Source organism: Primulina tabacum, chromosome 7 (assembly GCF_025594145.1).
Source record: "Primulina tabacum isolate GXHZ01 chromosome 7, ASM2559414v2, whole genome shotgun sequence".
Classification (NCBI taxonomy): Eukaryota; Viridiplantae; Streptophyta; class Magnoliopsida; order Lamiales; family Gesneriaceae; genus Primulina; species Primulina tabacum.
In genome coordinates this window covers 42,096,145-42,110,797 of record NC_134556.1, presented here as the reverse complement: position 1 = coordinate 42,110,797, position 14,653 = coordinate 42,096,145, and the positions used below count along the sequence as shown (strand labels likewise).

At 36.3% G+C, this 14,653-nt stretch overlaps 3 protein-coding genes and 1 pseudogene across 3 annotated transcripts; 3 read left to right on the top strand and 1 right to left on the bottom strand.

The window, feature by feature from the left end:
* Nucleotides 1-314: 314 nt before the first annotated feature.
* Nucleotides 315-3,514, top strand: LOC142552323 (uncharacterized). Its single transcript, XM_075662061.1, has 4 exons — nucleotides 315-419; nucleotides 503-696; nucleotides 2,194-2,316; nucleotides 3,047-3,514. The coding sequence occupies exons 2-4, from the start codon at nucleotides 540-542 to the stop codon at nucleotides 3,262-3,264; spliced, it is 498 nt and encodes a 165-aa protein (XP_075518176.1). The 5' UTR covers nucleotides 315-419; nucleotides 503-539; the 3' UTR covers nucleotides 3,265-3,514.
* A 1,201-nt stretch (nucleotides 3,515-4,715) lies between these two features.
* Nucleotides 4,716-7,402, top strand: LOC142552321 (3-ketoacyl-CoA synthase 11-like; annotated as a pseudogene).
* Nucleotides 7,403-7,538: 136 nt separating this feature from the next.
* On the bottom strand, nucleotides 7,539-9,493 carry LOC142552325 (putative histone H2A variant 3). The gene is made up of 2 exons (XM_075662063.1): nucleotides 9,274-9,493; nucleotides 7,539-8,087 (listed from the first exon to the last, which is right to left on the bottom strand). Exons 1-2 carry the CDS (start codon nucleotides 9,382-9,384, stop codon nucleotides 7,791-7,793), a joined length of 408 nt encoding a protein of 135 aa, XP_075518178.1. The 5' UTR covers nucleotides 9,385-9,493; the 3' UTR covers nucleotides 7,539-7,790.
* Nucleotides 9,494-10,023: 530 nt separating this feature from the next.
* LOC142552324 (cytochrome b-c1 complex subunit 7) lies at nucleotides 10,024-13,126 on the top strand. The gene is made up of 4 exons (XM_075662062.1): nucleotides 10,024-10,194; nucleotides 10,288-10,445; nucleotides 12,364-12,411; nucleotides 12,820-13,126. The coding sequence occupies exons 1-4, from the start codon at nucleotides 10,098-10,100 to the stop codon at nucleotides 12,886-12,888; spliced, it is 372 nt and encodes a 123-aa protein (XP_075518177.1). The 5' UTR covers nucleotides 10,024-10,097; the 3' UTR covers nucleotides 12,889-13,126.
* Nucleotides 13,127-14,653: the final 1,527 nt, after the last annotated feature.

The window sequence follows — 14,653 nt, the reverse complement described above, 5'->3', positions numbered from 1 at the left end:
TCTCAGGGTTAAACTGTAATTATTATCAAGTCTCGGGGTTAAACTGTCATTTCATACGAGCATATGGAAGAATAAGCAATAATAACGTCGCCGAGTTTATTACCGGTTTGTTTCAACCTACCCGTGCAAGCAGTGCCTGCACGGGCAATGAACGGCCCGGATCACTCCACTGCCTGCACGGGCAATGAACGGCCCGGATCACTCCACATGAGTGATCCGAGCACACCTCCCTGTAAAAAAAAAAAAAAAATTGACTCGAAAAAATCCGAGCCGTTGGATCGACCCTGCAGGCTGTGCCCGCAGGGGTAGGGTCGACCGAACCGAGTTTACCTTTCACCCCGCAGCCTCGGTTTTCATAGTTTGCGGCCGCCCTCTGCTTCATTCCTCAAGCCTTCCTCAGCTCCTTCTTTCCCTGCAATGTACTTTTTCTGTCTGATCTCCACGATATTTGACTACGTACGCTCTGAAGATTAAGCTCTCTTGTTTTCACTTCGTTACGCAGATAACTTATCTGAGACGAGAGAGATTACCAAGTGATAATGGGGGTAGGAGGGCGAGAAGTTTCGATTTCATTAGACGGTGTCAGGGACAAGAATCTGATGCAATTGAAGAAGCTCAACACTGCTCTTTTCCCCGTTCGATACAACGATAAGTATTATGCCGATGCCCTCAGCTCCGGTGAATTTACCAAATTAGGTTTGTGATTGCTTATGGGTTTCTTTTTTGTGATTGGATTAGTTTAATTTCCAATTGAGCTAACTGGGTTTTCAATTGCTGTGTCATATCTTGTGTAAGCAGTCGGAAATCGTGTTTCTGTGTCGCTATGATTGGGAAAACTGAAAAGTCTGTTTTATTAGTTCAATTTATTTAACTTACTGTTCTTTATTCTGCCTTGAAACGATAAATACATAGTTTTTGCTGTTGTTTTCTTGAGTACGGCATGATTTATATGACAAGTGGGGGACACTTGTTAGTTTTCACCGTTTTGGTTGCTTTTCGGCAAATCTTTTGACATAGGATTTTTTTTAAGATCGTTATATCTATGAGTGTGTGGTTCTAGTTTTTTCCATTCATGTATGAACTTTGAAGTCGAAAGTGTTTTGCATAGGGGTGTGATGCATTCTTAATCGGATGGGAACCCATATTATGTGAAATAAAAATATATAGTATCATTGTATGTTCTTGTCTCGAAACAAAACATGTGGTGATAGTTAAAGGATGCATTATATTCCAACTATATATGTCTTATTATCATTGATGTATATCATTTCCTTATCAGTAAAAAAGGATAAAAGATTTTTGGTCTATGATCATGACAAAATATGAATACATGTGCTTATATTTTAAATTTGATGCTTTTCTGCTATTTCCGAACCCTGACGTATATGCTTCAACTATATATGTGGAATGTATTTCTCTTTTTATCACATAGCTCAAGTATTCCATTAATTCCATACCCCTGAGACCCACATAAAGGATATCCTTCGAGCATAACCACCATGGTTACCTAGTCGTCTCACTTACATGAGTCATGATCCATCTAGTGTAATTCCATGCAGCAATGAACTTTTTAGTCGATTTCTTTCCATCACCCCTAGAATCTGAACTAGTGTAGGAGCAGTTTGTCTTCAAGTTTATGTATTATGAAACATTGTGTGGCAAGAGGATAGGAAAATTCCTATAAAACTTGGCCATTTGTGACAAAAAAGAATGAAATTTGGCATAATGGAGGAGACACTTGGTTGGTGTATGGGTTCATGGAGGAGGGCAAATTTTTTCTTCCCGTGGCACCTTTACTTAGATTGTTAATTGGTAACTAGGAACATATCAAGCATACCAAGACTGTAAGTTGCCGTATGTGATTAAAAGAAATGCTAATTTGTGCTAAAAAGGTAATTGTAGGGGTAGAAATGAATGCATCGGAAACTCAGGGTGCAAGGTTAAAGTTACCTAAGCAAATAGAACCATTGATTAGAAGTACTCCAACTTTGTCCCAGTATGGTATCTGATAAAAGGATTATTGGAAAATTTAATGCGTATTTTGTGGCAACACTACAACATATTAATGCTTAGACTTGAAAATACTGGCAAATGTGTTGCTTAAAAATTGAAGTCATACTTGAACAGGCATGATAATTAGTGTGTGAGAGATTTTTCTTGTGTTTCTGACTGTGAAGTTTCTTTTTTTTCCAGCCTATTACAGTGACATATGTGTGGGATCTATTGCATGCCGTCTTGAGAAGAAAGACAGTGGTGCTATTCGTGTATACATAATGACATTGGGTGTATTGGCTCCGTACCGTGGATTGGGTGTTGGTGAGCATTTTAATCCTCTTCCATTTTATTTTACTTCTAAAAAGTTTGTATTAACGTCTTGTCTGGACTGAACTGATGAAAAGAGGCATACAGACAGTGCTGATGTTTAGTCAAAATGGATTTGTGTACACTTTGTTTTATCATATGGGCGCAAAAGCGGAGCGGAGAATTTGATGTTAACCTTGATCACTCCATTTCATAATTTGTCTTCATCAAATAGCGTAACCGGTTGTTACTACAAAATCTATAGAAGTTGCAGAATTTTAGGATATCTTAAATCACAAGACAAAGCTATATTTTTTTATTGTTATCAAGTAAAGTCCTTTTTCCTAATATGCAATAATGTTATTTTGGAATCAGGTGTGAATTTATTGAGTTTCTGGTATATTCTTTGATATGATTTCATTGTGATTTAGTTTCGGAGAGATATTTTGTCAATTTTATATTAATATATATTCACCTATATAAACAAACAGGTGATGATGGCAATCTAAATTAAGTAAGATTAATAAAAGTTTTAGACCCTAGTTACTGTAGAATGGACGTAGGTCTACAGGTCAAATGGAGTAAATTTTGTGTTCAGTTATGCTGTTTCTTTCTTAATTCTTCTATTTCCACTGTTTGTAATCCAATTCTGAATAGTACCCACTTCTTTTGTAGCATCTGAAGTATCATTTTCGGGGAAAAAAAAGCTTTTTATGTCCTGACTTCATTCATTGATGTGGCGTAGGTTCGAGGTTGTTGAATCATGTGCTTGATCTTTGCGTGAAGCAGAACATTGGTGAGGTTTATTTGCATGTGCAAACGAATAATGAGGATGCGATCAAATTCTACAAGAAATTTGGTTTTGAAATCACGGAAACAATCCACAACTATTATACAAACATCACTCCTCCAGACTGCTATGTGGTTTCCAAGTTCATTAGCGAATCTCAAACAAAGAACTAACTACTTGGATCCAGTTTCTTGATGATTATCATGCTAAATCGATGGACAATTGAAACTTTATTCAATTTTGGGTTCTGAAAATTGTTTGACTTTCATCATTACACATTTGGTTATGGTAGAAATGAGTCGAAAGAATTGAAATGGCCTGCTATTGCGGAGTGTGCAAGTCTAATTAACTTGCTTCAGTTTTCCAGTAGAAGACAGCAGTTGCAGTTCAAAAATAGATAATTTATACTTAATTACATTTTTAGATGTTTTTATTTATTAATTCTCTGTACATCTTTTATGACACTGGCCAACTCAAAGGGTATGTTGGAACTCCGTGTCGTGTGCTTGTGCATGCATGCCCATATACAACCAATGACTCGAGCATCATTGGATTATACTTTAAAAAAAAAAAAATTCCATATTGATTTTTGATAACATAGTTATTATTTCGAGGTTAGCAATAGATTAACTACCAACGATTTCTGCTGGTTGGTTCATCTGAAATACCAAAATTCGTAAGATATTGAGCACAATAATGAGTGGGATGAAAGGATTGTGTGCTGTTGAACTAATTATTTTTGCGCTTTGACTTTAATCCGATAAATAAATTCCGATTTTTGCAAGATTGGGAACTTGTGTTCTTCACTCTCATCACTGAAATCCTTTTGAGCAGCACGGTGAAAATATACGTATTTAAAGACCGATAAATTATAAATGAATGACCGTTTCACAGGGTATTGGAGCGAAATTTATGCCTCTTAAAAAGTCCAGCATGTGGATTTACGGTTGACTTTTCAAAAAAATTTGTAATATTATTGTATTTAGATCCCTTTTTTTTTTCGTGGATCGGTTTTTGTGTACGTTATAATTCCACATGCAAAATAGGAATCTGGAAGTTTTTATTGAAATATTCGATAAACATTTTAGATAACCTCTTTGTGGCATCATTCCAGCCAGAATCGACTAAGCATTTCCCGTGTAGCCATCAAAAAATAAGGTTAAAATAAAAGAAGTGTCCATGTGACAACCATGCAACCTAGCTCACTCTTTGTCCATCACCCACACAACAGAATAAAAAGATAATGCCAATCTAACCGCTGGGCTAAGTTGGGCAAATTTTAGAAACATTGGGCACTGTTTTGGGTCATTAATGATATTCATTAAATTTAATAAATTCCAACTAAATGTATTGCCTATTATGACGTTACACTGTACACTAGATACAACTATTAAAAACATCTAAACGCATCATTTGAAATAAATTGATTTTCTCATTAACGAAAGGAACAGGCGAATATGAGTTTATGACACGGTTTTATTCAAATTCCGCAAACCTATATATACACTCATCTTAAGGCTTGTGTTGTTGTAAGGTATATTCTTGGGATTAATAGCTTAACCCGATAGACTTATTGAACTCTTTTAGATCCAGGAAAAGTTCCAATATTAGGAGGTAAAAATTGTAAGCAAGTACCAGAAAATGGAACTAATTTCACATTTTAAAGAAAAAATAACGCATGAAATTTTAAATTTTTGGGTCTGAGGTTGGTGGATTGAGCTTGATTTGTTCCAAATTCTTAATGATTTTATGTATCTGAGACCTGACACATTTTGTTATTCCAGAGTGGTTGAAGAGAGGTTATGAAACATGAGTGAATTGAAAACAAGCACACCCTTGATTCCGACTCTTCTTCGAGGAACCTCCCTGATTTTAAACAATCTGTAAAATAGAAATATGTGAAGCTCGGTTAGCATTACCTAATAACCCATGGAATGTTCATATTTTTGCTCAACTCTCGACTTTTTCTCTCCGAGACGTCTATGTTCTCTAGGACCATCTCAGATTCAATCTCATTTCCGTGATAATGTGCTCAACTTTATTAGTTTTTTCTGTCAACCGTGTATTTCCTCACACGTCCTCGTCCTGTGTATCTTGTGAACTTCTCATGTTATAAACCGGACGAGGATAGGAAATGCACGAGGAAGATTTTCATCAAGAGATCGGGGTTGACTGGTTCGTTTACTGATTCGAGTCTTCAGTTTCAACGGAAAATTCTGGAGAGATCAGGACTCGGTGAGCCTACTTATCTGCCTGAGGCTGTGTTACGGGTGCTACCAAATCCATGTATAGCTGAAGCAAGAAAAGAAGCTGAAACCGTGATGTTTGGTGCTATAAATGAGCTTCTTGCCAAGACTTCACTCAAGCCGAAGGACATTGGAATTTTGATAGTGAATTGCAGTCTTTTTAACCCGACGCCTTCTTTATCTGCTATGATTATTAACCATTACAGGCTCAGGGGAAATATAATAAGCTACAATCTTGGTGGAATGGGGTTGATGTTGCTGAAATTCGGGAGGGTAGTTGCGAGGTCGCATCTTCACTTGGAGAGCTCGGATCGGACCTTCGAAATATGGAAGCACAAACAAGAACAGAACATTAGAAGAGGACCGAAGTTGTTCCGGCGTAGCCCCTCCGACACTCAAGTCAGAGAACAGAAAACTGAGAGAGTAATGTGTGTGCTGAGAGAACGTGAATATATGAATGAATAAACAATAAATGAAACCTGGTATTTATAGGATAAAAGGATAGTCCTGATTTGGTAGATTTAGATCCTCAGAATCTTGTGCAAGATTTTGTTAGATCTTTAATGGACCTTACTCTTTTGGGCTTGATTTCCGTGAGTTGCCCGTTGAAATCCGAATAGAGGCTCTTTGGGGCATGAGCCCGGCTAGAATCTGGGTCCTAATGGATTTCGGCTCGGGAGCTCGGCAATAACACTTTCAATCGACCCGATTCCACGATAAGGGAGGTCGGCTCAGAAACTATTTGGAGGTCGGCATGGGAGGTTGGCCATTGCTCTGATTCGACTAGATTGTGGATATGGGAGGTCGGCTGGGATGACCTCCTAGAAGCTTCAGACTAAGATGAGGTGACCTTACGTTGTGCTGCGTCGTGAATCTGACCCCCTGGTTTTTTCGAATGTTGGGCCACTAATTGTCTGGGCTACCGAAAGTGGGGCGGACCCACCCTCGGTCCGGGGGTATCAGGGGTGTAGTGCACGTTTGATCTCTATCGATCTTGCTGAAGATCTTTTACAGGCGCATTCCAATACTCATGCTCTAGTTATCAGCATGGAGAATATTACCCTGAATTGGTATTTTGGGAACGAAAGATCCATGCTCGTTTCAAACTGCTTATTTCGTATGGGGGGTGCGGCGGTTTTACTGTGGAACAGAAGATCTGACCGCTGGAAATCCAAGAATCGATTAGTCATACAGTTAGAACCCACAAAGGCCCTGACGACAAGTGTTTTTCCTGTGTAACACAGATGGAGGATCCCAATGGGAAAGTCGGAGTTGCACTGTCAAAAGACCTGATGGCAGTGGCTGGTGATGCCTTAAAGACGAACATAACAACTTTAGGTCCTCTTGTTCTCCCCATGTCCGAACAGTTGCTTTTCTTTGCAACTTTGGTAGGTAAAAAGGTGTTGAAGATGAAACTGAAGCCATATATACCTGATTACAAATTGGCTTTCGAACATTTCTGCATCCACGCTGGAGGAAGGGCGGTTCTTGATGAAATGGAGAAGAATCTTCAGCTATCTGATTGGCATATGGAGCCTTCGAGGATGACTCTGTGTCGGTTTGGTAACACCTCAAGTAGTTCTCTGTGGTATGAATTGGCATATGCAGAAGCTAAAGGAAGGATTAAGAGAGGCGACAGGACCTGGTAGACATCCTTCGGATCTGGCTTCAAATGCAACAGTGCTGTGTGGAAGGCTCTAAGAACAATACATCCAGCGAAGGAGAAGAATCCACGGGTCGATGAAATTCATGAATTTCCTGTCGAGGTTCCCAAGGTTTCGGCTGTGTAATCGGTAATGTAATAAGCTCTTCATAGGATAACTGTTTTTGAATTGCATCTAGAGTTTACGTTCGTTTTCTATACATTTCTGGTCCAGGCTGCTAGTTGACTGTGAGGCTGCATATGTTAAGTTGAATGAGGAACTTACCATTTGTAGTTGCTAGGGAATCATGGCAAATCTAATTGGAGTATGTAGATGAAAATATCTCAGTAAGTTGTAAGTTTTCCAAATTGTTGGGGACTCTCAACGAGGGATTTTATTCTGAATGTATTTCGATTTGAATTATTTGATGAACAAACCAAACGAAAATAAGCAATATTATTATTATTATTTAAAAAAGGATAAACCGAACAAATCGAATTAATTTGGACCGAAGGTTTGCTAATAACCCTGCAATCCAACAAACAAAAAGTAACAATATGAAATGCAATATTACACATGAAATTGATAACTCAAATTGTCACCAAAATCACACATTACAGAAAACAAACGCTACCCACAATGTCCAAAGTATTTCCCTAAAGTTCTAAACTCGACAAAGAAACATAAGCCATAAACTCCAACTTCATAACATGAGAGCATAAACTAACATATAAACATGTCGAAGTCCTATGCTCAAATCTTGAATTGCACCTGGTACTGTTAATCCTGTTTACTCAAGAATATTGAATTCTACTCCTTGGCGGACTTATTGATGAGTGACTTGTGGATATGTGGTATCACACCACCACCAGCTATCGTTCCTTTGATAAGAGTATCAAGTTCCTCATCTCCACGTATTGCCAGCTGCAAATGACGAGGTGTGATACGCTTCACCTTCAAATCCTTGCTAGCATTACCAGCCAACTCTAACACTTCAGCGGTTAGGTACTCTAAAATTGCTGCAGAATAGACAGCAGCTGTGGCACCTACTCGTCCATGAGCTGTAGCTCGCTCCTTCAAGAGTCGATGAATTCGGCCAACAGGGAACTACAGGAATGTAAAATTAAGTAATACCTACAAAGATCCCATCGCAAAGCAAACAAAAGATTCTTTTAAAAAAATATCTTCAATGTATCAATGACAAAATTACTGTGAGCCGGTAAAACTTAAGCACCGTGTCATAACACTGGTAAATGAAACACGATTCTATCTCATTCCAATGAAAATAAATCACTGGCAGTCTAAATCATACTTCTTTATTGTGACAATAGCATACGCCAGTACGATCAGCAGAAGAAGGTTTACAAAAATTTGTTTCTGCATCCTAGACTTCATATGAAACCTTTAGACAGCATACGCTTTAAAATTTATTATTTACTCTTTATAATTACTGCCACAAGCTTGAAATGAATCAAATGTGCAAGCTTGGTACCAAAAGATACAATTAATATCAAATATTCAATTGCCTATATACTGCATTTGCTACACTCAAAAAAACATTTTATACAATTTTGGGTTATACACATGCAGAACCCATTCTCAGGCCCAAATACCACACAGTAGCAAAATCATACCATACAATATATCCAATCACTAAAAGCTACCAAGAGCTATGAAATACCATTATAACTCTCGATAGTCCAATGTTTCAGCATATATTACAACACCATATTTTAAATACAACAAACACATATAAATTATTATAACACTAAATATACTTAAAGTACGTTAAGCACATCACCATCATGTCTCGGGCATTCTCTCGGGGTAAAAGTTCCACCTTGCGGAAACGTGAGTTTAGGCACATTCCTCTCACACCTTTACTAACTATAACTTAAACGCGATAACTATTTTCTGAGACTTAAGCAATTCCGATTGCACGTATAAACAATGATTTGCTCTTAAATTATTCCATTCATATATACCAGAACCAATCAAATTTTTAGAAGGGAAATAAAACAATTCTTTCCCGCTAAATTGGCAACACGAACACAACATAGTTGCAAAGAATCACACGAGAATAAACTCAATCAGTTATGAAATAAGGAAATTACAGATAACAACTGTAAAAAGAAGACGAACCTCTTAAACCAACATAAAAATGCAGGAATAACCAAGAAAAAGAGCAGAAAACAGAAAATATCAACGAATTAAGCAAAAAGAATAGTGCGCGGGAACAAAATAAAGTCGAAATAGTTTCCCTTTTTCCCAAAGAAAGAGAGCAGGAATGAACCTGAAGTCCAGCGCGAGAGGAGCGAGATACGGGCTTCTTTTTGTCCTTGTCTTTGTCCTTCGATGCTGGGGTTTTCCCAGTCAACAGACCCTTAGCTCCTTTTCCAGACATTCTTCAGATCTACGAAGTTTCAAGATTTAACGAAGAAAATTGAATTTCAGAGAAGGAGAAGATGAAGACGAGGCAAACGCACACTTTCTCGGTCTACGAATCAGGTCCGGGTTCGGGTGTATTTAAAAACATACGGCCGAGGGCTGCCGTGGACAAATATTTTGACCGGCCCTAACGTGATTGGACCAAGTTATGGCCCATTAAGTTCAGCTTTGTAATAAAACCGAATTCGAATTCAATTAGAAATACAAGAACACAAACAAGTTCGGGTCAATCCGATACTAAATCAAAATATGAGATCACCACTTAAATATGTTTCTTTTTTATTTTTATTTTTTGGTTTCATGTTATTCAATTAGGTTATTTGTTGTATAAACGGTGGTGTTTGTAAATGTTTTCTAATAACTTCAAATTTTAATTTATAAATTTTTAAAATTTTGTAAATGAATAATTAATTTTTAAGTATAATTCCTAATTATATTTCTTGTAATTTAATAAGTACCGTGGCTCCTAGGTGCAAGTCACATATGTGTGTATGTATGTATGTAGTATTGGTGTATAATATGGACCAAGTGAGTAATATGGTTAACGGGCTTTACTGATGGGTCTAGGAGTTTGGAATGTATGGCCTAACCGAGTACTCTAGATCTCGTTCCATTATACACAAAGCTCAAGTGCAGTCAACAACAGAGATTTCTAGACGTGGAGAAGAAATGTTGTCCGCCCTCTCCAAATGGCTCGTCGACCCCAAGCGCAACCCACTCGCCTCTATGCACATGAAAGCCATCTCTAATCGCCTCCGAAAATTTGGTACTACAAAGATTTACATATACGTGTGCGATTTTATTTTTACTTTTTTTAGTTTTGAGGATTTTTTATTTTGTTTGGTGATGTTTGAATTAGGGCTACGATACGATGATTTGTATGATCCGATGTACGATCTGGATATAAAGGAGGCGCTTAATCGTCTGCCGAGAGAGATCGTTGATGCGAGAAATCAACGCCTGAAGCGCGCCATTGACCTCTCCATGAAGCACGAAGAACTTCCTGAAGAACTTCAGGTGAATTTTCAGCTTAGTGTTTGTGTATTTCTCCTTAATAGCTGCGAAAGAGGTCTGCTCTATTGGTATATATGTCTGGATTGTCTGAAAATAAGCAATTATTGATTTGGTTTTGATGTATCGAATGGATTTCGTAGTAATTTTTTGTGTGAATTCCTTTGTATATATGCTGGTGGTGTATTCTTTGAATTTTCCAATAGAATGTGATTGTTGAAGGAAAATGCTATCAAGCTAAGCCAATTGCCTGGTTGTGTTTGTCTCTCAATTTAGTTTGCTTAAACTGCTATTCTAACAGACTCTTGTTTGAGAAATTTCAATTCTTGGAGAATGCCAGTTTTAGAAGGTTTTTATACCTAAAATGAGTATGTATGCATGTCATATTCTTGACGATTTGAAGCCACGGAAATGGAAACTATGCGATAGTCTGAAAACTTAGTTGCCAATTAATTTTTCAACTTACTGTGATAGAATCTAATGTTCAGTTGTGGACCATTTTAAATTTGAAATAGTATAATTGACAGATTTCTCTTGTAAGTACTTGCTGATTTATGTTAATCTGCACCTATTTTGCTGTTGTTGGTTGGTAAGTTTGAATGATTGCCCACGTGTGGAGTAGATCTGTTCTATTTCTATATCTTCGTTGGGTTGTGAAGAAGCAACTTGATATCCCTATCATTGGGTTGGATTACTAGAGTTCCTCTGATGATGTCTAGAGGGTACTGTGATCCAAATGCATCAATCTTTATTTTTCCTCACGAATTTTGCATGATAGGTTTGAAAAGCGAAAATAGACGTCTTTTGACCCTTGCGTATGGATTTCCCCTTTTTCAGAAAAAATATGTGGCTGGATTGGAAAGGGAAACACCTTCACCATGTGTGATATTTTTATTCATCACATTCACTGATTTTTTCTTAAATTTAGAGAAGCCTGTCATTTTATTTTTTTATGATTTTGATTTGTAAAAAACAATATTGTGTTATTATGTATCCCCATAAGTTTTCCTCCGGTGATCTTTTTTTAATAACTCATTAGATTGTTTTAGACAATTTTTTTTTATAATCAATAGGTCTATAAAATGTTTGTTTATTTTGGAGTGAATTTGGTGGATTCTTGTTCTTTATTTGTGCAATACAAAATATGAGCTATTGTCACGGCCTGGGCCTGCTCTAGTGTGGCTGCATAATGGGCTCCTGGAGCAACTACTCCGACTCCATTATTGTGGTCTTAGGTATTTTTGTGAAACTGTTCGTTCCAGTGAGTCCCCCTTGGTTAGGCCCTAAAACCATCACTAGTTGCTGAATCCCTATGCTACTGGGCCAGCCTTTTATCAAATGCACTGCCAGTCAATGTTATCTCGCCACTTTTCTGCACCATGATGAAGCAGCACTATTGAAATTCACAAAATCCTACAATGTTGGAGCAGGAGCAGAAAGGGGCACTATAATATGCGAATTGTCTTCAGAAGAAGACTGTCCATTCCTATCCTGTGGCTATAATCATCTTTTTCTCTTCTCTCGTATGGCATTGGAGAGTAATATATTAGTTTTCTATCAAAAAAAAAATTGGAGAGTAATATATTAATGGACAGATTGCATGCTTGCAAAATCCTTTTCAGCTCAATTTTTTTTCTGTACTATTTCTGGCATGCAATGAAGGGACTGGAAACTTAGTTCAAATTTCAGTATTTTAGGATCAAATATAGTTCTATCTATCAGTTTTTTTGGCTGTGCTATTTTTTTCTCGCGCATTTGTAGTGGAGTCCTGATGATCTTAATATTAATGTCAAAATCTTATCTGACTGCTGGTTTTCCATTTAACGTTTTCCAATGCGCTGTCATTAGAGTAATTAGATCAGTTATAGACTTTCAATATTATGTGTGCTAATAATCCAATTGTCGACATCTTTCTCATTGACAGGCTATGCAGACACCATATAGGAGCTATCTTCAGGAGATGTTAACTCTTGTAAGTATTTTATACTGTGTTATTGTGTTTAGTGCGAAACTATCTTAAAAAAGTAATCAAAGTACTATATTTTCTCAATTATGTCAAAGGGTTTAGCTTCCTCTGTCCATCAGTGTATTGCAAAATAATATCATTCCATGACTCTATTTGCCTTTTCTTACTCGTTTACTTCTGATATGTTTTGCATGTATACATCTGACGCAAATTGGCTAACAAGACTGGCTGAGTTGCCTCCCCGGTTTTGAAAATCCAAGTGGGGGAGTAACTAACCAAATCAAATTGTATTAGCTTTTAAACCAATACCCTTCATGTCGTCTTGGTTCTTAGTTTGCCTCCACCTTCACTTTTATTATTTTTGTATACTTGGTACTGGCTAACATTTATTTCTTCCTCATAATATCACTGCAGGTTAAAAGAGAGAGGGCTGAGCGCGAAGCACTGGGTGCTTTGCCCCTCTATCAGCGTACTATTCCCTGAATGGATTTGCATACATGCGCGACCTCTAATTGAATTTCATTTCTTAAGATCAAATAAGAAACTTGATCCTTTCTGAGCAATGGACTATAATGTGTTCTCCGATTTTTTTGTTTGGTTGATATTTGATGATCCGTTGGCTGACTTATATGTTAGGCGTTTATTTTCTATATGGTTGTAAAAAAAAATTACCAACAGGTGCTGGATTTGGTGCTTGCAATAAATTCACTCTCTTCTTCAATTCTTAATCTTAGTAATGGTCTGTATATGGTACCTGCAACTTCTGGGAGTATGCTTTTAAACTTTCTGCCACAAAGGTATACTTTGAAACACACGACATAGGTTGGCTCGCCAAAACCGTCGAGCCAACCTGTTGGCCTGCCCACCTCTTGACAGGTTGAGAAATAATTGGTTGATTATTTATTTAATAATTTTTATTTTAATCTCATACAAAATTATAAATTTTATAATTAATTTTGTGATTTTTAATTTATGATTTATACAAATGAATATAATATTCAATAATGACAAAAGATGATCCAAAAAAATAGCGTCATTTAATTTTTGATAGTTGAATAGTCTCGTAACAAACATGATGAAAAATAAAATGATTAAGATTTTAAGTTATAATTTATAAAGAATATTTATGATATAAATGATAAGATAATTTTTATTTTTTTTGTTGTTTAAATTTGTTGTTGTGTGGGTTCAACATATGCTCAATCTGAATCGGATTGACAGCTCTACTAAAAGGTATTACAGCCTTTCTTACGTTGATTGTTCGTTGATGTATTGGTTTTTACATGGACAAAACTTTGTCAGCTAAGTATTTTCAAATTAAAGAAAATGAACATGTTTGGATGTGTAGATTGTTTAAAAATAGTTTGAAGTTAAAAGTTAAGAGATGTGTATTTAGAAAATAATTTATTTTTCCCCATGTAACATTAAATGCATTTTTGTTTTAAAATATTAACTTGAAAAAAAATCTATTTGGTACGTGTTGGTTTATGTAAATGGTCCCAGCAAAATATTGGTTAAGTTCACATGATGGGAAATTCGTTATACCGACGTCTATAAACTTGGCTGCACATGCACAAAATCAAATCATATCATGGTTTGCAGGGTCATCTCGAATGTTGAAATTGGTTTCTCAGACTGAAATATAAAGAAATAGAACAAGTGTTTCGGCCAGTTTGCAGCTATCTTGATCAAAGTATTTATCTACTTTGCGGACATTCCATGTGATTGCATGACCATACTTTAATTTAAGGGTTGGTTCTTGTATTTAATAAAGACATTTAAATTGGGTCATGTTATAATGCTCATCATCTCATAAAAAATCAGGTGATTCACACCTCACATATTTTTATTCGTGAGACATGTCAATCATGTCTATTTTTACAATAAAAAGTAATATTTTTGTATGAGTGACTCAAATAGAATATTCGTCTCACAAAATTGAACCATAAGACTGTCTCAAGTGAATTTTTGTGTATATTAACACTCTCATTCTCTCACATTCATTTTAATATCATCACTCATTATTTGCAGGTCTCATTCTCCACACATTCTTCTTTATTTTATTTTACATTAAATAACTATACGTTCAATTTTATTTATATCATTTATTTATTACTCTTTAAAATAAATAATAATATTATTACTTGGAGCTTAAAATTATTTCATCGTAATTCATTAATATAATTTATTTAAAATTAAAATATGATTATAAATTTCAAATGAATGAGTACAACATAGAAAAAAATTG